General features: G+C 50.5%; 1 protein-coding gene across 1 annotated transcript in view; it reads left to right on the plus strand.

The window, feature by feature from the left end:
- SDK1 (sidekick cell adhesion molecule 1) overlaps positions 1-20,482 on the plus strand; it is a 510,153-nt gene that overhangs the window by 264,064 nt on the left and 225,607 nt on the right. The window contains exons 5-6 of the mRNA XM_059414328.1: positions 14,762-14,873; positions 15,517-15,707. Coding sequence (XP_059270311.1) covers positions 14,762-14,873; positions 15,517-15,707 — 303 coding nt within the window. The remainder of the gene's footprint in view (positions 1-14,761; positions 14,874-15,516; positions 15,708-20,482) is intronic.

The raw sequence follows: 20,482 nt of genomic DNA on the forward strand, positions 1-20,482 counted from the left end.
TGCAAGATTTTCTGTTTCAGAGTGTGCCCTCCTCCACAGTGAAATAAATGCGAAACTGATGACCCCAAAACACTGCAAAGGGGAATGTTCATCAATATATTTGTGTGAACATTTGTGCTTAGAGTGGGGGTACATAAGAAAATGCCAGGCGATTGATAAAATCTCTCTTCAGTTCTCTGTATAAACCACCTTTGAGAATTTTAAGTTTTACGAAATACTAATAATGGAAATGAGGGTTTTATTTGGCTTTGGATTCCTAATTTGAAAAGCTCTGGTTTTATTTACAGTATCAGCCTCATATGGAAAAATCAAAAGAGGGTCATCTCTTGGTCCGTGGGTGCCACTTCTGGCGAGGAGCCAGAGCCTTGAGAAATGCATTTCTCATCCCATGTTGGCCCTCAGCTTTGTCTGTTTTCACACGGCTGGGGAAGGATATAAAAATACAAAGCGTTCTATTTTATGTTGTTCCAATCAAGCAAAGTCTTCAAAATATAACAGCCCTGGGACTGTTCACCAGCCGCATGGTTTCCTGGGCAGGCTTCTTTATAACCAGACTACGAATTCACCTGGAGTTCCGACGGCCATAATTTCTAGTCTCTGAGTTGAACAGTAGTATCTGTTGCAAGGGAAAATAACTTCAATTTAGTCTGGTTTTCTAAAGATCCTTATTGTATTTTAAGGAGGAGGGCACAGTTGTGACTTTTGAGCTCTGTTCTGCTGAACAGACTGTGACCCCTTTCTCTCTTACTTATCTCCTTTTTAGTTTTCTTTCTCTCATGTGCTCAGGGCATTTGTTAGTTAATTTTCTTTTTTCTCCAGGGACTCAGGATTGAATTCCTTTGTTCTTTGTTTTATCTATTAAAGACACTTTTCTAGTTACAGATTCTGTCTGTGAATCCCATGCTTTGTAAAGAACATCTGATTTTCCGCAGGATGTGAGCTTGGCACTTAGTCACAGACATACCCCAGGAGCCCAGCAACGCTACTCTGCAGACATCTGTGTGTACAACTCTTGTCTTGGGAAGAGATGTTGATATTTTAGGAATCGATCTGCAGATCTATTTGGAAAATGTAAGTTAGGTTCGTTCAGTCTGGTAAGCATCTATTAGGCCACTTACGATTTGCCAGAGGCTTTGAGCATAAAGGAGTTTATGAACATCACACGCCTTTAAGGAGTTCAGCGTGGATGGAACAGAGAGCTTATACAGATGCCCTTGTCTGGAGGAGAGAGGATCTTGTCCTACTTTCCCCCAGAAACCAAGTATGTGAGCCTGATGAAGATGTGAGTGCAATAGATTACTTAGACATGCTCCCCAGACACACACGTAAAGGGGTGTAGGGTGTGTAAGGGAGATGGGGAAGAGCAAGGCGCCGATATGGAGAACACAGCGTGCCCATCGCCTCTGTGAGCACCTGTTCTCAGTACCCAGGAGACCTCGGGGAGAGATCAGAAGCCACTTTAGTGCCACTTACGCCTTCTTGGTTGAGTACAACTTTCAGGAATATTAATTTACTGGCCTTCTGGCCTGTGTATCCACCTCACACTTGTGGGCCAGAGTCGTGGAATGTCCCTGACAGGCCTTTTTATTTTTCCCTTTTGTGATGCAAGTGCCTGACTTAAGCCACAATGTCCAGCACCCATTTCAGAGATGGGGGTCTTGGCATAAACACTCGGCCAGCCGCGAGACCAGACGTGGACCCAGGCTGCCTTCTGCACTGAGGCTCTTTGTTTAGAGCTCAGAGTTGAATTTGATAACTGACCACGTGGGCCGCTTACTTTTTCTCCTCCTGGACTTTAAATGACTGCTTTTATGTTTTTAATGCACCAATAAAGAGTGAGCCTATGAAACTGTAGGCCCCCACCCGCAACCCCCATAGAAGCAGAACCCCTTCTACCTGCCGCCTCCCTGCATGGCCCTGGCAGTGTTGCTTAATTCCCAAGTCTCATGATTAATAAACCTTCATTTTGCCCAAGCAGCCCCAGTGGTTGTTGCTGAAAGGTGTGCTGTAATCATACTAAGAACCACAAGGCCATCCACACACAGCACAGGTTACTGATAGGCTGAGACTCCCACAGAGGGCCAGCCATAAACCTGACCCTCGAGTAACCTCAGGTGTGAACCCCAGTTTCTAGCAGAGGGCCCTGGGCTTGTCCATGAGGAGTGAGCAGCAGAGACTGCGGGCAGGACACGGGCACCACCAGCTACAGGATGTTTCCAACACGTGTAAACGGTGCACCACATACCTTATACTGTGGACAGCACACTTGTATTCAGAACAATCAAAAGCCAAAAACTATAAAACCCTTAGAAGAAAACACAGGGGAAAGTTCCATGATGTTGGATTTAGTGACACTGTTTTGGCTATGACACCCAAAGCACAAGCAACAGAAGAAAAATAGATTGGACCCCATCACAATTTAAAAAGTTCTACCTCAAAGGACACTATCAGCAGAGTAAAAAGGGAACCCATGAGATAGGAAGAATATTGGCGCATCCTAGGTCTGATAAGGGATTAATATCGAGAATATGTAAAGAACTCCTACGTCACAGCAAGCAACCTGCACCCTCAACATAAGACCCCGAGCGAAGGACGCAAATAGACATTTTCCCAAGATGGTGCACAAATGGCCAACAAGCACGTGGAAAGATGATCGACTTCACTGATGATCTGGATAAACAAAATGCAGTCCGTCCTTATAGCAGAATATTATCCAGCCTTAAACAGGAAGGGAATTTTGCAAACGTTATAGCACGTGTGAACCTTGAAGACTAAGTGACATAAACCAGTCACAAAGGGGAAAATTACTGTGTGGTTCCATTTATACGAGGCACCTTGAATAAAACTCTCACGGGGACAGAAAGTAGATGATGGGTGCCAGGGACTAGGGGAGATAGGGGGAGGTCAGTGTTTCCTGGGGACAGAATTTCAGTTTGGGAAGATTTCTGAGAAAGTTCTGGAGATGGCTGGCAGTGATGGTTACAAAAAAAGTGAATTAATGAATGAATTAATTCATTAATTAATGAATTAATGACACGGGACCATACACTTAAAAATGCTTATCTTTCTGTTAAGTAGATTTAACCACAATAAGGAAAAAAAGTGCACCACACGTACAAAGTGGAAGGATCATTTTTACTGTGGGCCTGGGAAACTTTCATGGAGGAAGTGACACATTCCCAGGCCTGGTTGCATGGGTGGGATTCGGGGGAGCAGGTCATGTGGGGCACTCAGGTCAGAAGGGGGCGGCTGGATGCCATGGGGTCTGATGACAGTGAAACTCTGGACTCTGGAGCCTTGAGGGAAACACTGAGGCACAGAAGACCCAGCTGTCCGTGGCATGGCCGAGGGCCCAGAGCAGAATGTTCCCTAGTGACACCGTTATTCCTCAGCCCTGTGGCAGCCAGCCTGGTAGAGCTCTCTCCAAAACACCAGAAGGAAAGACTTGTCCCAGACCTCCACCCGAGTTCACGTAAGAGGTTTTTATTGAGCACCTAACAAAACATCAGGTACTGTCTGAGCCTCCTGGTCTTGCAAGCTTGCGGGGAGACACGGACGAACAAAACTAACAAGTCCGGTGAGCAGTATGTCAGGTGGTGAAGGGCCAGGGGAAAGCTGAGCAAGGCATGGGGGCCGGCACAGGGCCCTCCAGGCGGCAGAGGCGGAGATCACCAGGCAGGGTCGCTTGTGTCCTCGACATGATGGCTTAGTAGTCATTAGAAAAAGTCGAACGTGGTTCTCATCCCTTCCTTAGTAAATGCAGTGATCTTCTTCCTACAGATCTGCCAACCTCTAAATATTTTGCATCTCTCTTTTGAACTTTGAAGAAAACTCTTGGCTAGAGAACTCCTCCAGCTTGGGTGGTGGAGGAAGACGGAGCCTTCAAAGGCCCCTGCCAAGGGGTCCTGTGTTTTCCCCTCGCCCTTGCTCACAGCCCCAGGTGGGCATCAGCTGCCCTGGTGGGCTTGGGCTCCATGCCCAGATTTGCATGTTTGGCACATTTACTCAAGGGAATGTCTTCATTAAAGCTAAAAGTGATCTGTTATTGTTCCTAATTACATTCTCAATAATTTTAGACTGCCATTCAGGAAATTGACCTACTCTCCTGAAAAACAGATTCTCTTAGCCCTCTAGCCCACCCGGCCTGCCTGTAGAACCAGTTTTTCTGTTGGCTATGGTTCTTGTACCATGAAGTGGTAGATTGTGCCTTTAGGTGTTTAAATGAAAAACAGTTTATCATCTCCTATATCTCGAATCAGATATTTGGGTCACTCTAGTGTCCAGGCATGGTAAATCCTGCCTTCTGCCTGCCAATTTATGCTCATCCCCAAAGAAATAGGTAAACAAGCCCACTGTAAAGCTGTCTTCTATCTCCTTCATTTTTCTCGGCCCAGTACAGAGCTGATGCAAACACATTCTTTGTTACATTCCATTCATTTCCAAATGCACAAGTTCTCAAATACATTATAAACGAGAAGAAAAGAAACTGGGGGATTGTTCGTCATACTGTCATATTATTTTATTTATCGTCTCTTGTCAATAGAAAAGTCCAGAAGTGTAGTGAGATAAAAATGGAAGTACATGCAAAGATAAAATTGTGAATGGCATAGACTGCTGCATTTCCTGCCATTTTTCTTTCCCGCCTCCTACTGGACAGTAAACAAGAAGGATTGGGTCAGCTGGTGCGTGCTCCTCTCAGGAGAGCTGGCAGAGCATTTGTGATGGGGTTTGCCTCCCCCACCCCGCCCCGAGCTTGTCGCCAGTGCCACACGCCCGCCTCCCCCTCCCCACACCGGCGTGACATCATCGCAGTTCGAGACCACATTCTGGCTGACGATAAGGGACACGGCATCTCGAAGAGTGGGGAAGTTTCCTTAGACACCTCCTCTCACCACAGATTGTTAACCCGGAAATTAGGACTCAGCCTCGCCTCTTCCGGAGCCAGGTGACGAGAAATTAGGTGAACCTGGGGAACGAAAGAGGTAGGAGGACCCTTCTCCTTAGCGAAGAAGATTTTTTTTTTCCTATCAGGAGAGAAGAAGTCATGCTGTTTATTTCAGTTTTCATAGAACCGCTCCTATTAACGTTGTCCGCGTCCTGCCACAAGAAAATCACCTCATGGGGTCCTAGTGAATGACCTGGTCTGTGGTACCGACATACCCTTCACTGGAGCACATTTTAATGAAAAAAATTACTGATTTCTCAGAATCCTTGGAGATATATATATAAATTACATATATGGACTTGGGTGTATGTCATTCTCTTAAAAATGTGCACCTGGCGGTTCGAGCTGCTGAGACGCTGGCCCCCCAGGGTGGCGGGAAATCAAACATACCTGTTGAGGTGCTTGCAGGCAGGAAAGCACTTAATCCCTTTACCAAGCCATTTTAATAATGCAGAGAAAGATGACAGGCTCCAAGTGGTTGCAAAAGTAAGTGATGAACAGAAAAGCCACCTGATTTTCTTGAAGCGGAATATCCTGGAGCAGTTTCACTCCTCCCCTGAAAGAGCACCAGCGTCCCTCGCTGTGCATGGGAGAAGGTCAAGAATCACAAGACTGACCAATTAAACGACCCTCCATACTGTCAGAAATCAGGTTGAGGATGGCTAGAGCCAGGCTGTTGGCAGACACTGCACCATGGAAGTGACCAGAGAGCACCCCCGGCTCTGTTCTGTGTGTCTGTGGCCACTGCAGCCCTTGTTGCCGAAGGTCAGCCGTCTCAGCTGCAGGTAGCTCTGCCTTCCTTAGCCATTGCCCCACAAGGTAAATTCAAAGGTTGGTCTTCAAAAACCAAGCAGGACAGAGGATGCAAACACAGTGATCCGAAGGGGCACCCTTGCCCCAGTGTCTAAAGCAGCAATGTCCACAACAGCCAAACTGTGGAAAGAGTCCAAACGTCCGTCGACAGGTGAATGAATAAAGAAGATGTGGAATAGATATACGATGGAATATTACACAGCCACCAAAAAGAATGAAATCTTGCCTTTTGCAATAACACGTTTGGAACTAGAGGGTATGGTGCTCAGCAAAATAAGTCAGTCAGAGAAAGACAAATACGATATGATTTAACTCATACGTGGAATCTGAGAAACAACACAGAAGAGCATGCATGGGGAAAGGAGGAGAAAAAGAAAACAAGATGAGATCAGAGAGGGAGACAAACCATAAGAGGCTCTTAATCATAGGAAACACTGCTGGGGGTGTGGAGGGATGGGGTGACTGGGTGATGGGCATTAAGGAGGGCACAGGATGGAATGAGCACTCGGTGGTACAGAAGACTGATGAGTTACTGGCTTCTACCTCTGTACCTAATAATACACTGTACGTTAAGTAATTGAATGTAAATTTAAAAACGTTTTAATTAAAAATTTTTTAATTTTTTAAAAAACTAAGCAGAAGTAGCCTTGATTTTATACATGGAAATTCCTGTCCACTTGGAACAAAAGAACGGCATAGACTCTAATTTTGGTGGCGCCGGAAACTCCTTCTCCTTCTCCTCCCTTCCCCAAGTCCTACATGGACTTGGCCGCCCGCCCTTCAGAGGTGCGCTGCGGGGGTTTGCCCCAGTCCTGCCTCCTGTCCTTACTCTTCCTCTCTCCCAGAGAGGTCTACTTAGGAGTCTCAGGATTTCAGTCACTGCTCCCTCGCTGACCAGCCGATGTCCCCTACACACCCCACAGGCACCTGAACATGACCCTTTTCTCCAGAAACTCCTTCCTTCTCCTCCATCCTAACACGCCAGTGTCCTCACCCCCAGTCCCGCTCTTTCTTCCAAGTTTTCACCCCTGAGTCGCTCTGCTGCTTGCCCAAACCACACCGGCCAGCCACCTGGAGTACTTCTGTGCACCAAGAGTACCTCTGCTCTCTCTTCTTCCTCCCCATGGTGTCCCACCGTCTCCTACTCAGCACGGTCCGCTCGTCGGGGTCCTCCAGTCACTCTGTTCTTCACTGGACAGAGTCCATGGCGCACCCAGAAGCACTTCCCCTCAGCTTCCAGAGGAACTGACACTTTCCCGTACACGCTGGACGGGTTTCCACCTTCTTCGTTTTCTGTTCCCAAAACGCCTTTCCTTCCCTCTTCTGCCTGGTGAATGCCTGTCCATCTCTCAAGGACATGGCTCAGGCTTTCCCGATTCCCCTGGAAGAATGGACCTCGCTGTCACACACCCACCCTGTCCTGGGGTGTCCCTGCCTTCTCCTTTCCTAGCCACACACAGTCTGTTCGCGTTCCCTCTGTCAGCGGGCGGCTTCCGCTACTGACCCACGCCTCCTGGATGACGCTGACCTTGGGGGTTAAAACTTGGAATCCCCAGCACCACCACGTGCCTAGCCACTGTGCACTTGAAATTCAAGGCAGTTTTATGTTGTTCTTGTCCGTAGATGCTCTGCTGACAATAACCAACCCTGTTCTATGTGCACAAGCCTTGGTTCTTCATTCAATGAGTCCCTGCAGAAAGGGCTGTTATGGCCAAAGCACGTTGTTTCATACCAAGATGATTAATGCATACATCCTTCCTTATTCCAAAAGGTGGACAGACCTAGGGGCACCTGGGGGGCTCCGTCGGTGAGCATCTCAGAGTCCTGAGACTGAGCCCCGTGTTGGGCTCCCTGCTCAGTGAGGAGCCTGCTTCTCCCTCTCCCTCTGCCTGCTGCTCCCTCTTTTCATTCTCTTTCTCTCTCGCTCGCTCACATACATAAATATAATCTTTTAAAAATATTTTTTAAAGGTGGACAGACCCACGGGCACATGGTGATGTGGGGACCTGAGAGTCACGTGCGGGAGGAGCCGGGGCACCCGCGCCTCTGGCTTGGGCAGGGCTGCTGCCGTTCTGTCCAGAAAGCAGGGGGCCTGAATCTTAAAAAGCTTTTCTGTAACTGCTAATGTCATCTGCTCAACACGAGCAACATGTGTTATTATTATTGGCATTGAAGAAAGATTTAAAAAAAAAAAAAGACAAAACCGAGGAACGCATTGCTCAACACTGGGAGCCTTCACTGTCTTATATTGTTCCCTTTGTTTTCAACCCTCTTGTCTCCTTTGTTCCTCCAAATTCGGGGCTGATTCTTTTCGGAGCAGGAAGATTTCGAGATTTCAAATAGTCCTGTAGATTCCATAACCTGCAAGCTTCCTGATGAGATGCTTAGTTTGGAAAACTGGAAACCCTGTAGCTGCAGACAATACTAAGCATTGAGGAAGCAGAGCTGATCTCAGAGCTGTCCTAGAACCGTCCTTCCTCCCATAGAGGCGCCTCTCCCGGGACACGTCCGCTGTGTGTGAGAAGGGCCCATGGCTTGCTCGTCTCGCACGCATTTATGTGGGAGCCGTGCCCGGGTTCTGTACCTCAGGGCCAGTGGGACTCAGCACCCTTTGGTAGAGGGCAGAGTTCGACCTCATTATTTTCTGGCGTGTCCCCGGGAAAAAACGAGGCAGCATGCGGGCAACTGAGCCCATGACCTCAACCCTGCCCAAGCTGCCTGCTGCAAAGCTTTCCTGAGGCGTATTTGCCAGGAGCACCCACCAGTGAATCAGGAAACTCGAGATAGTGGTGCTAATAGTGAAAACCAAAACGTGGGATCTGCTGTCTCAGATGGCCTGGAAAATTCCACTCCTTTAGGGCACAGACTCTTTTTTGAAAGAAAGAAGTCTGTGTTTTTTTAATGAGATGTTGATATCTGTGGAACAAGGGAGTGTGGGGGAAAGGTGTCTGCTCCGGGCTCCAAGTGCTGCTTTGCCTGTGAGCTGTGACCTGGTGCTCCAGGCCTTCTCGGGGCTTGGGGTATTCATATTCATGAGCCAGGACACCGGCCCCAAACACCTTCAGGACCCCAGTGGGGAGGACAGTGCTCTCTCTCTGTGTCGGGCCCATGTACACACACATATCTACCGATCCACATACATGTTCCCATGCTTGTAACGGCCCTGTGACATGCTTATCGGATTACGAACAAAACACATAAGGCTTGGAGAAGTTAGGTGACCTGTTCCCAAGCAATTAGGAGCTATGGTGGCATTTCCAGGTTGACTGGATTCAAAACTATTCTCTTTGTAACTGTGCCTTTCAGCCTTTGGACTTGTGGGACCCTCATCCTAGGGTAGTTGGGGGCAGGGAGAGAAGCTTGGAGTAGAGTAGGGGACCAGGCCAGAGGAACCTGATGGAATCTGTTCCCAGAGACTGGGCCAGCACCCCACATCCCCATGTCCACGTGTCCAACAGAAGGGCTAGTGGCCAACAGTGATCAGGTCATCACTGCTTGTGCTCAGGATGAGGATGTCCTTGCAGCCAAATGCAAGGAAATAGCAGCGAGCAGGGTGGGCACGGTTATGGGGACCACAGCTGGTAGGACAGGAGGAGACCAGCCTCATGTTAGAGGGTGGTAGTGTCCGAGGTAGGCCTTAGGAGCGGTTCTGAGCTCCACCTGGGGTAGGGGCCGGGTCTCGACAGGCTCAGGACACAGGCGCGCAGAGACCGATGCTGAATTCCATTAGTGTCTGGTGTGCTGTGCTGGGGACAGCCCCAAGAGGCTGTGTCCCGGTGGACACAGAGACCCTGGTTAGGGAGAGGCTGTCTGCTTACCACCCTACAGCAGGGGGCTGCTTTCTTTCCTTTCCTTTTCTTTTTAACTCTGAAGAAAGGTTTTTTTTATTCCTGACCATATTACTGACCAGGAGTGTGACCTATAGCCAGCCAGTGGTTCCCAGCTGGGGACAGCTGAGCTGCACAGGGGACATTTGTCAGTGCCTAGAGACTTTTATTTTTTACATTACATCCTCAGGTCGTACTTATCTTAGAAATAAGACTTGGTCCGTTTTGACTGCCTTTACCACACCCTTGCCTCTGCTAGGTTTCTGTGAGCTCCGCTGTTAGGGTTTCCTTATGCAAGTGAGATCACACGGTGTTTGTCTTTCTCTGACTCCTCTCACTTAGCACAACGTCCTCAGAGTTCATCTGTGTTATAGCAAATGGTGAGATTCCTTTTCTTCTTGTGGCTGAATTATATTCCATAAACGCACCACATTTTCTTTAGTTTTTTATCCGTGGACATGTACGTTGTTTCCATGTCTTGGCTGTTGTGAATGACGCTGCTGTGAACGTGGGGCTACAGCCATCTTTTGGCATCAGTGATTTCTTTTCCTTTGGGTCCATGCCCAGAAATCGGATTGCTGGATCATATGGTAGTTGTATTTTTAATTTTTAGCTTTCTGAGGAATGGGCAGCGGTGGTGTTGGAGGCAGGATGGAAGAGGGAACTTTGGGAGCAGAAAGGCAGAAGAACAAGTGTGGGGGGTGGGGGTATGCCGGGGTCGCTGCAGAACCGCGCGAGGAGTTGGCGTCCACCCCGCAGCACACATCCCAAACCCCGTTCCTGAACTGCTCCCCACAAGCCTGAACACCACCTGGTCTTTCCCTCTCAGAGTCGGCAGCTTCCCTCTCCACAGCTCCTCTTCCACAGACATCCCCCCTAGCCAGCCGTCAGCAAACTCTGACTCCTCGAAGAGTGCCCCACGCCTCATTTCCACCCCCACCACCCAGGCTTGCAGTCACCTGCCTGACCTCCCGTGTCCTCTCTTGACCCCCCAGGGTGGATTCCAGGGTTTGAGTCTTAAAACAGGCTCACATTATGTCCTCCCCTGTCCCGTCCTCTTCCCACCTGCCTTTAGGATATTGCCCAGAGTTCTCCCCAGGGCACAGGGTCCTCCCTGAGCCGACCCCTCCGTCCCCGCCCCTTGCCCCACAGCTCCCCTTGCGCTGCGGCCCCCTGCAGCTCCTCCAAGCACCCTGAGCCCACGGGCAGCGAGGGCTCTTTGGCACTGCATCCCCCACCAGGAACGCCCTGCGCCGAGGCCTCCGCAGGCTGGTTTTCCTCCCCACTCCCCCCTACTCCTGCTGGGTTCCAGGCCTGAGTCTGTCTCCCGATGCTTTCTCTTCCCCTAAAGCCGTACAACAGGGTGTCTGCCGCTTACCCTCCTTTTTCCACAGCTCTGTGGCTTTAAGAGTTCAGGGGAACTTTGAACTTTTTTGTCTTTGAGGGATTTGATGTTCTTTAGAAGTACTTTTTAATTACATGCAACCTCGACAGCTTCCCCCTACTCAGCTCTCCAGTGATTAAGGGGTTCGTGGTGGGGGAGATTGACGAGGATTAGGTGCAGTTTCTGGGCTCAGATGCTGGATTTCCAAAACGACTGAGCATCAGCCTTGGGGCCACCAAAGCCCCCTGCTGCCCATTTGTTGCTGACCTCTGCAGAAAGCCTCTTGATTCAGCGTCTTCACCTCCAACCAGCCTGGGAACTGTTCAGGTGGAAAACAACGGTAAAGTCTCTGTTAAGGAAATGCTTGGGGGAAGGAGCGTTCTAGTTAATTTAATTTTTCGTTAGCTGAGCACCACCAGAGTTTTTACCAGGAGCGGACAGCATTAAGTGAAAGGAAGCTGACAGATTTGGGTGGAGACGGTCCTTTATTTAAGCCCTTTCTCTGACATTCGAAGTCACGTGACTCTGGGCCTCAGTTTTCTCGGCTGTAAAAGGGGGGCAGTAATAGGTCTCTTATTGTCTTGCCATTAGATTAAATGGGGGAAACATTTGCAAGTCATTTAGCAATAGGCTTGCTTGCTACACAGGAGGCTTGGTAAACTGCCTTCTTTTCAGGAATAATTCTTAATACATTGGCATATAGTATTTAAAAAATCTTGTGTTACTATAGAGCATTGAAGGAGAGGGTACTATTCCTTGTGGAAGTATAGTGACTCATTATTGTGGAATACTTACGAAAAAATAACCGATCATTAAGGATTTTGAGTGCTTTTGTATCTCAGACACTGTGGAATAGCAGAAATAAAGAGGTCGTTTTATTCTTTTTGAAATGCCTGGGTATTCTTCTTTGCATCTCTCTTCTAAAAATTGAATGTGAGGGAAAAAAAACCTGGTAGATAAGTCAGCATGGCAGGTTCAGAATGGCAGATAAAGCACCTCTATTACCACCTCTCACTTAAAAAAGAAGTAAAAACCCTCTAAAAAGCAGTAAAGGAAGAAGAGACGGGAGGAGCACAATGACAAAAAGAAAGTGACAGAAACGATTCACAGATGGGGGGTGAAACCGGTTTCTGGAGAAATGCTCTCAGATGGCGGAATGGGCCCCGCGGGGGCGACGGTAGTGGCCTGGGGACGCCTGAAGTGTGTTGGGCCACGGCGGGGCTGATGGTGGGCTGGAGCTGGACACAGAGGGAAGACGTAATAGTTTGTCTCTGGAACAGTCTACTTCCTGCCTGGCTACTGTATGCAGAGTAGTCAGCAGCTAAATAGGGCAGACAGACAGACGGACACATAGGTAAGGTTCTCCTCCACCAAGGACAAATGGCTCAGAGGGACAGTCTCTGCACGCTGGGATCCGGGGTCTCTGCAGAATAATAGTCTCTCACATGACCAAAATTCCCAGTTCACTAGCCTAGTGGTCACCCGGGAGTCATCCATGCGCCCATGCATATTCAATTGAAATATCAGTGTTTCAGAAGAAAGGAGTGCTCAGCGTCCTGCGCTGTCGTGAGCATCGCCCCTGCAGTTAGGAGGTGTGCCCTCTGGCTCTTTGGGTAAAATGGCACTGAAATATCATGACAGCAGCTTCAGCAGCAGAAGCGCGGCTTTGATCTTGCTGTGGCGGCTCCCAGGAGTCAAGGTCACCTCACCGCCCCCCCCCATCACAAATGCTCCCGTGAGGAACGATCGCAGTTTAACCTGCACCTCTTACCCCCTGCTTCTCCAGAAGCGTCCTGTGCCCCATATCAAATCCAAAGAGTCACTGGACTTGTCCAGCCAACCCCGCAGGCAAGGCACCTGGCACATGTCAGCACGTGTGACAGTGAGTTACAGAAATATCAGCCTGCTGCTCCGTCTGTCAATGTGGCCAGAACCCTGGACAGGGTGGCGCTGCTCTGTCCCACTCACCCCGCCCTCAAGGGGCTGTACCTTGGTGCTTCCTGGTGTCACACGTGCACAGTGTCCCCGGGTCAGGGAGCCGTCGAGGCCCACCAGCTGGGGGCCTGTCCTCTCCGGGCGGTGACAAGTGCTGAGCATGGGTTTCCTCTTCTGCCACCGTGGCTGAGCGGTGATTAATGCCAAATTAGCACCTTGCTCAGTGACCTTTTAGCATTCGCTGCTGCTCTCCTTCACTTCGCATTAACTATTTGCAAATATTAGCTTCTCAGGTCATTTCTTCTCATCAGCAACTTTCACAGATGACAGGCAGGTTGTTAATCTGATTGGCAGTCAGGTCTGTCCTTTGCCCCATCTTGAAAGTGTCAGTGCTCAGGCATCTCCCCAGGAATCTGATAAGCAGCCCAGCGGCCTCTACAATATTCTGAGCAGAGAGCGTCCTCAGAAGGTGCCCACAGAGGCCTTTCCCGGCTAGCTTTGGGAGTAGAGGGGCTGGGAAGGGCTTGACACCTCCCCTGGGACTCGTAGACACCGGTTTCCATCAACATCATCAACATATAGGCTAAAAATTAATATGGTGGCTGCGTGCACCTCAAGCTTTGTGTGTGTGTGTGTGATTCACATGGACCTTTAATTTAAAAAAAAAAAAAAAGATTTTATTTATTTACTCGACAGACAGAGATCACAAGTAGGCAGAGAGGCAGGCAGAGAAAGATGGGGAAATAGGTTCCCTGCTCAGCAGAGAGCCCAATGTGGGGCTCGATCCCAGGACCCTGAGTTCATGACCTGAGCCGAAGACAGGGGCTTAACCCACTGAGCCACCCAGGTGCCCCTCACATGGACCTTTAAATCACATCCTGCTTAAGCAATAGAGGCAGAACACAGACAAGGCCAGTCCTCATTTTCCCTGCCGTGCTGGGTGGTGGGCACTCGAGGGCCTCACTGCCACAGCTGTCCCCCGCGCTGGGATGGGGGCCCAGCTCTCTAGTGTCAGGTACCAGATGAAGCATTTCGCATTTGCAGAATCTAAATTTATTTTTATTTCCAGTCTCTGCCTTCTATACCCCCTGTCGAAATCCCCATTCTAAAAATGTTTGATCTGTCTTCATTTCCCCTAAATAGACAGCAGTAAAGTGTACCGTGGGTAGTTTAATTTTGATATTACATGTATTTTAGAGAAAAGTGGCAAAGACGTGTCATACTTTTTTCTCCCTTGTCACCAGAAGTATAAGCTAAATTATTTATAGTTTGATACTCACAAAACAGAGGTGGATTCAGGATATTTACTTTTCAGAGAAGAAAAAGGGATTGAAAGTACACGGACAGAACAGAACACTTTGCTGATTGAATGTGTTTGCTCTGGGGAGCCACATTTACACCCGAGTAAGAACACCAGCCCCATTCTAACTGCACACGTGCCCGGTAGAGTGCCTGACACATGGAATATTTGTGGAACTGGGCAGACTTGAAAAGAGCGGGTGGACTAGGTAACTCAATAAGCGAAGTCTTAAGGCAATAAAAAAATAAAGTCAGCAAACATTTTGGGAAACGCTCCACACTCGAAAGCACTTATCCCCACAATGCGGAGCCAGCACTGGGTCCCTTGACTCCCAGCAGGGATCTTCACTTACCAGCTGTGGATTCCACCCCAGGATCCGATGAAGGCCAGGGACAATGACCATGCCCAAGGGCTCCCCTTCATGGGTCAGGGTGGGGTCGTGACATTCAGGTGTCCCATCAGAGTGGCTTGAAAAGACTCCCCCATGTGTTATGTTCCGGTCTTGACATCTTCCATGCTTAGGAGAGTCCCATGAAGTTTTGCTTTCTCTGCCACAGGAGAGGTTGGCACCCCCGAAACCATGGCGCCCGTCATTGTGATCCCCCCAGGCAACAGAAGTGTGGTGGCCGGATCCAGTGAGACCACCTTGGAATGCATCGCCAATGCCAGGTATGCAGCGGGTCCCACCCTCGGGGTACAAATCCATTGTAACTGATGAGATGGCCCTTCAGTCGAAAGCCACATCACGCGTGTGCTTGCTGTTCTAGCAGTCATGCTGGTCTCATTTGTCCAGCTGGGCTACACACATGACACACCTGGGAAAATAGGGCCCAACTTCCCAAGCCTGGGACTGCAGTGCGTGCCCTGAACGTACCGAGGTGCTGGTGGAGGGCCTCCGTGGGTGCACAGGAAAGAAGCACCTTTCTCCTCGGCAGGGCGTGGTGTTCTCGGCCTCATCAGCGGTCGCTCCAGAATTTGGTTCCCATGATCATGCCTCCCATGTAGCCACATCCCCTAGCAGTATTTATTTTAAACATTCTTTTCCTGAGCAAATGGAATCATTAGCACTTATGGTCCATCGCTGCCGCAATTAGCTATCCTTGCTCAATAGCCCTTGAGCGGAATGTATTGTCGGTGCGCGCCGTGAGGGAGTCGGGCCGCATCTGGATTGATTTTTAAATGTCCATTGTTCAACCCGCCGTGGTTCCTGGTAGAATTAGCTTTGTCAGGCTTGTGCTGAATGCCTGAAATTACGATTATTGCCACCTACGTGATTCACCGTTGTTGTCAATCATGCCTTGCGCCCTCCCAGGCCTGTCGAGGAGCTGCACGTGACCTGGAAGAGGAATGGGGTGAAGGTCGCCGGGGGGCTCCACAGCCATGGGAGACGCCTCACCATCAGCAACCCGACGTCCGCCGACACCGGGATGTACGTCTGTGAGGCGACGCTGAGAGGACGCGCGTTCGACGCGGCCACAGCGCAAGCCTTTCTGGCTATCATAGGTAATGCGGGGCTCGGAGGCACGTGGCCCCTTGTGGAGTAGCCCAGAAACAGCCACCTCTGGCCAGCTCCCTTTCTAACTCAGAGAAGGAGGGTGACTCGGAGGCTACTTTCCAGAGTCACCCTGCTCTTCTTTCTCCAAGAACATGAGCCCCACTGAACCCAAAGCGCTCATGTTCTGAGTTCTTCTAAGAATTGTGATTCTGAATCCTTCTGACCACAAAGCTCGAGAAGTGGTGTGGTGAGGTCCTTGTCACATATGCCACCTGGCACTGGCCTCTCCAGCACGAAGCTTCGCTGTAGCCCTTACTGGGTGTTTATGGTCAGTTTTCAGAGATTATCCCATTATTGGTATTATTTGACCCAGAAAAAAAGAAGCTTTGGGATATTATCTTCTGTTAAGTGAAAAGGGGAGAGCAGAGCTGCTTCCTAGGATGTGCGCTAAGGGCCACTCCTGAACCAAAGAGAGCAAGATAAAATTCAGTACCCAGGAGTCACTGTGGACGCTAGAAAGTGTCAGTGTTCAGGGAGTGGGCGTTGTTTGGTGGCCAAGGAAATCCTCAGGGTATTTGCGGATTATGGTAAGATCATGGTACATTGTGAGGACAGTGCCTTTGTTTCTCACGTTTCTTCGGTTCCTGTAATACTTTTAGTCCCCTTAGTGGCTGTGGTCACTCTCACCGTGACCTGTCCAGCAGGATAGTGGCCGCTGCAGGGAGGAGGGGCCGAGGCAACGCCAGGGAGGAAAATCTCTACCTCTTCTCTCCTTCCGGAAGAAGGGAATGAGAACGAGAAAGGTCAGGTCGGCAGAGCCCTCGGGAGCGCTGTGGCTCCTCACAGGACATGTGTCACAGCTTGCCACTTTGCCAACTAAGAAAAAAGAGAAGCCGTGTTCTCCTGTGAAATTAGCAAAGGTATCAGGAAATGCCAAGTAAAAGGCAGTTTGCCTTGAGTGTGTCACACTCCTTTTGATCATGAAGAAATGGCTCCATGGCCTGGAAACGACCCAGCCAAATACACGCAAACCCATCCGTCCCTCCAAATGGAGCGTAAAGACTTTTAAAGCATCAGGAAGGCAGACCTCGAGTCGCATGTCACCGCAGACTCCACACTAGGGGTCTGAGCTGCTTGTCCTGCTGCCTCTCCTCCTGTGCTCCCCACGGAGGGAAACACTGCAGGCCTGTGCCCCGCGATGACTTCCTTCCACCCCCTGTGAGCATTGCGTGTAATAGATAGAACCAAATTAACATTCAGCACATGTCCGTCTCCGGGAGACAGGACTGTATTGTGTTAAAACATCTTAAGGTGATTTAAACAAGAGAAGAAATTTATCTTCCTGTGAACTGGAATGTTTGTTTCCATCATAATTCCCTTTAGAAATATTTAAATCTATCCTATGAACTTTGGTTTCACATTGACAAGTGAATTCCAAAGCAGGCTGTGTGCGGCTCTGTGTTCAGACTTTGAAAGGGACACAACTCTGCGTCTTTAGGATGTTGATTTACATTCCCTTTTATTTATAAGAATTTGCTATGGCAGGGAGGATTCTGTGCAGGAGTCGTCCTGGGGAAGTCCTGAGGAGGGCCTCTGTGAATCCAGATTGGTTGGGAGATTGTGGCCCCAGGCGCAGTGCACTGGGAGGAGGTTCCCAGGGGCGCCGTGGGGCCCGGCAGGCAGCTGTCCCTGAAGCAGGCCAGTGCAGGAAGGTGGAAACATGCTGGCTTTCAGGGACTTCCATCACGGCTGACGGAACAAGACAGGACGGGGTGGTTGTTTCCTCTGCCTGTCAACTTCAATAGCATATTGCCAGATTTCTGAGGTTTATACAGGAATGCGGGCTGCGTCCCATCTGCTACAAGTCCTGGAGCACCGGCCTCCAGGGGGCCTCTGCTCCGTCCCGATGCTGCTCTTCAGCTCTTTCTCCTGCCCTGCCCTCCACATGCTCCCCAAGAGTTTCCCCACACCCCACATGCTGAGACCGATGCCATGGCCTGCCCACACAGCCCCCAGTCTCCCTGCTTCAACTACTCGCACCACCGTTCCTCCCTCACAGCCTTCCTGGGCCACTGGAGCCACGGCGCCCGCCATGCGGCAGGTTGGAAGTGCGGGGTCTGATGGACAGTGGACAGACAGCTGAGCTCCCGCCCTCCTGCGACGGGGGTGTGATCTGGAGGTCCTGGCTTCCAGTGCCCCCAGTAGATGAGCTCACTTGGTCATGTGCTCCTCGCAGCTGACCTGCCTCTTCTGGTGGTGTTTCCATCACTTCCCCGATAAACCGTGGGCCGCTGGGCTGGGCTGTGGGGACAGGCCTGGGCTCAGACCCTCTAGGCACCACTCATGGGCTCGAAAAAGTCCCTTTGCCTCTGCTGGCCTCAGTTTCCACATGTGTAAGCTGTAGACGAGGTAGGAAATGATCAGGGTTCATACTGTGAGTGGGAGTAAAGGTAGTGCTGGTCACAGAGGCGGGGGGATGGCCGCCTCTGTGATGAGGTGTGGGCAGAGGGCTGTTTTCCCACCTGTGGCATTGTTTCAGCGCTTTACCGATGGTCACGTGACATGCACTTTTCTCCTTAGCTGTCCCTGAAGTCAGGGTGTGTCTCAGGATCCCTGGAAGCACTTTTTTCTTTCCTGAGGGTAATTATAGCTGCAAAGTCTCAGATTCAGTGAGACAGCGTGTACATCTTCCTTTCCAGACTGACAGACCAACACTGTCTCCTGTCACTGCCGTTCACATGCTTACCCTGCGTCCGTGAGTGTCTGTGTCCCTGACCTCAGACACGCATCAGTGTGAGTGGCTGCTGTCCAGAGCCATCTCTGTGCCTCTCAGGCTGGTCTGGTGTTTGTAGACATGGATCATTCAGGAATGCCAAAATCGTATCATTAGAATCCCAGATTACTTGCACCATCGGCAGGCTGATACATGCCCCAATCAAGGAGTTACAACTGTGCTGGAAGGTTCTCTAGGGCTGAGACCAAGCCACTCTTCGCTGTCTGAATCCTAACAGAAAATGCCTTCGCCCTCCTGCTTTCCTTCCTTTCCTCCACTTAACATTTCTTGAGTTTGCATCTCGGACACCGCTCTGGGCATTGATGACAATGTGGCGAAGAAGGAGCCGTGGGCCCCGGCATCCAGGAGTCTGGTGTGGAAGGCAGGCGCGCACGAGGCAGGGATGACTCAGCACAGCAAGCGCGCACAGCGGGCAGAGGTGCCTGAGTTCACACAGCAGGTGCGGGGCGCAGAGGCCCTCGGGCATAAGGCCAGGCCAGAACCCTGCGGCGGGCCTTGCAACCCACCCGCCCTGGTTTAGGATAAACTCAAGATGTCTTCTTTCTGGCTCTACATACGGCCTACGTTAGAAGCACCCCCATTAATCATCGGAGCTGATGTGACAGCTGGAACTTAACCTGTAGAGCTAAACGTTGCCAAGTAAAGTTCAGAAAATAGAGCTGTTACAGAACTGTTTCTAAAACAAGAGAGAAACTTGTATGAAGCAAAGCCCAGTGGCGCTTGGGTCATTTGCTCTGAATGCGGGATGGGCAGGCCGGCTGTAATACCCCGGGATGGAGTGGGGTTCAGCAGGCTGGGAGCCACGAGCGTGCTCTTCATGTACTGTCTGTCCTTCCCGGCTCCCTGGCCATCTCTGCCCTCCTTGCTGCTCTGCCAACCATCCGTGGAGCACGTGGTGTGTGCAGGACCCTGCCGAAGGGCCAGTGTGGACAGAAGACGAAGGAGGCTTTGCAGAGCTGGAATGGGACACCCCTGCTCCCCGGAAGGACTTCAAGGTTGTAAGGTCTTCGGTGATCTCCTGTATCTCTCCTTCCAGTGGAGGGTTTTTAAGTGTTTCCTTGCAAACTGTGCCAGGCACTACCAGCGCAGAGACGAGGAGGACACAGTTCTTCTCCGAGGAAGGTCCCAGGTGGAGGGGGCACCCTGCCTGAGGAGGTTGGGGGGAACTCTCCAGAAGACTGGCACTGGGGCTGATCTTGAAGACCGACTTAGGATTTGCCAACAAGACAAACATCTGTTGTGTGAAAGCCAGAGTATGAGGGCTGCTCGGGCCCCATAGTCCCAGGGAACAGGCTCAGCCACTTCCTCTCCTGGTGGTCTCATGGAGCTGTCATCAAGACTTCGATGGGTCTGGGCTCTTCTCTGGGGACTCTTGGGGAGAAGCCACCTCCTGGCTCACTCGGGGTGGGGAGAAGCCTGTGCACAGGTTGTAAGACTGAGGTCCTCACCTCCTTTCTGCTGTTGGTTGGGATCCCCGAGGACCCCTTGCTCCCCCTGGCTTAGCCATCTTCTTCTCCACCTTCTTCTCCAACAAGCCAGGACTTCTTGTGCTGCAGGACTCTGAACTCCCTTCTTCATCTCCCCTTCCAGAAGCAGGGAGGCCACTGCTTTTGGGGGCTCTGGTGATAGGACTGGGCCCACCCAGCTGATCCAAGGTCAGCTCTTCATTTCAAGATTGACAGCCTTAACCACACCAGCAGAGGCCATCTTGCCATGTAGCGTGACGGGCTCACTGGTCCCCGTGACTAGGGGGTGGACACCTTGGGGCCATTCTTCCCACCACAGTGGACAGAGACACCATGTGTAGATGATGGTGGCAAGTCAAGGACATCTCCTGGCATGGGATGGTCATTCTGGAGCAGAAGGAAAGACAGAACAGAACACCCTCGGGTCTCATGGTAAGCCCTACTCACGACAGGCCCTGCCACTCATCTGTGGGGGCTTCAGCAGGAGAGCACGAGGAATCCTTGGGATGCAGGGGCCATCCGC

Source organism: Mustela nigripes, chromosome 11, assembly GCF_022355385.1.
Source record: "Mustela nigripes isolate SB6536 chromosome 11, MUSNIG.SB6536, whole genome shotgun sequence".
NCBI classification, from domain to species: domain Eukaryota; kingdom Metazoa; phylum Chordata; class Mammalia; order Carnivora; family Mustelidae; genus Mustela; species Mustela nigripes.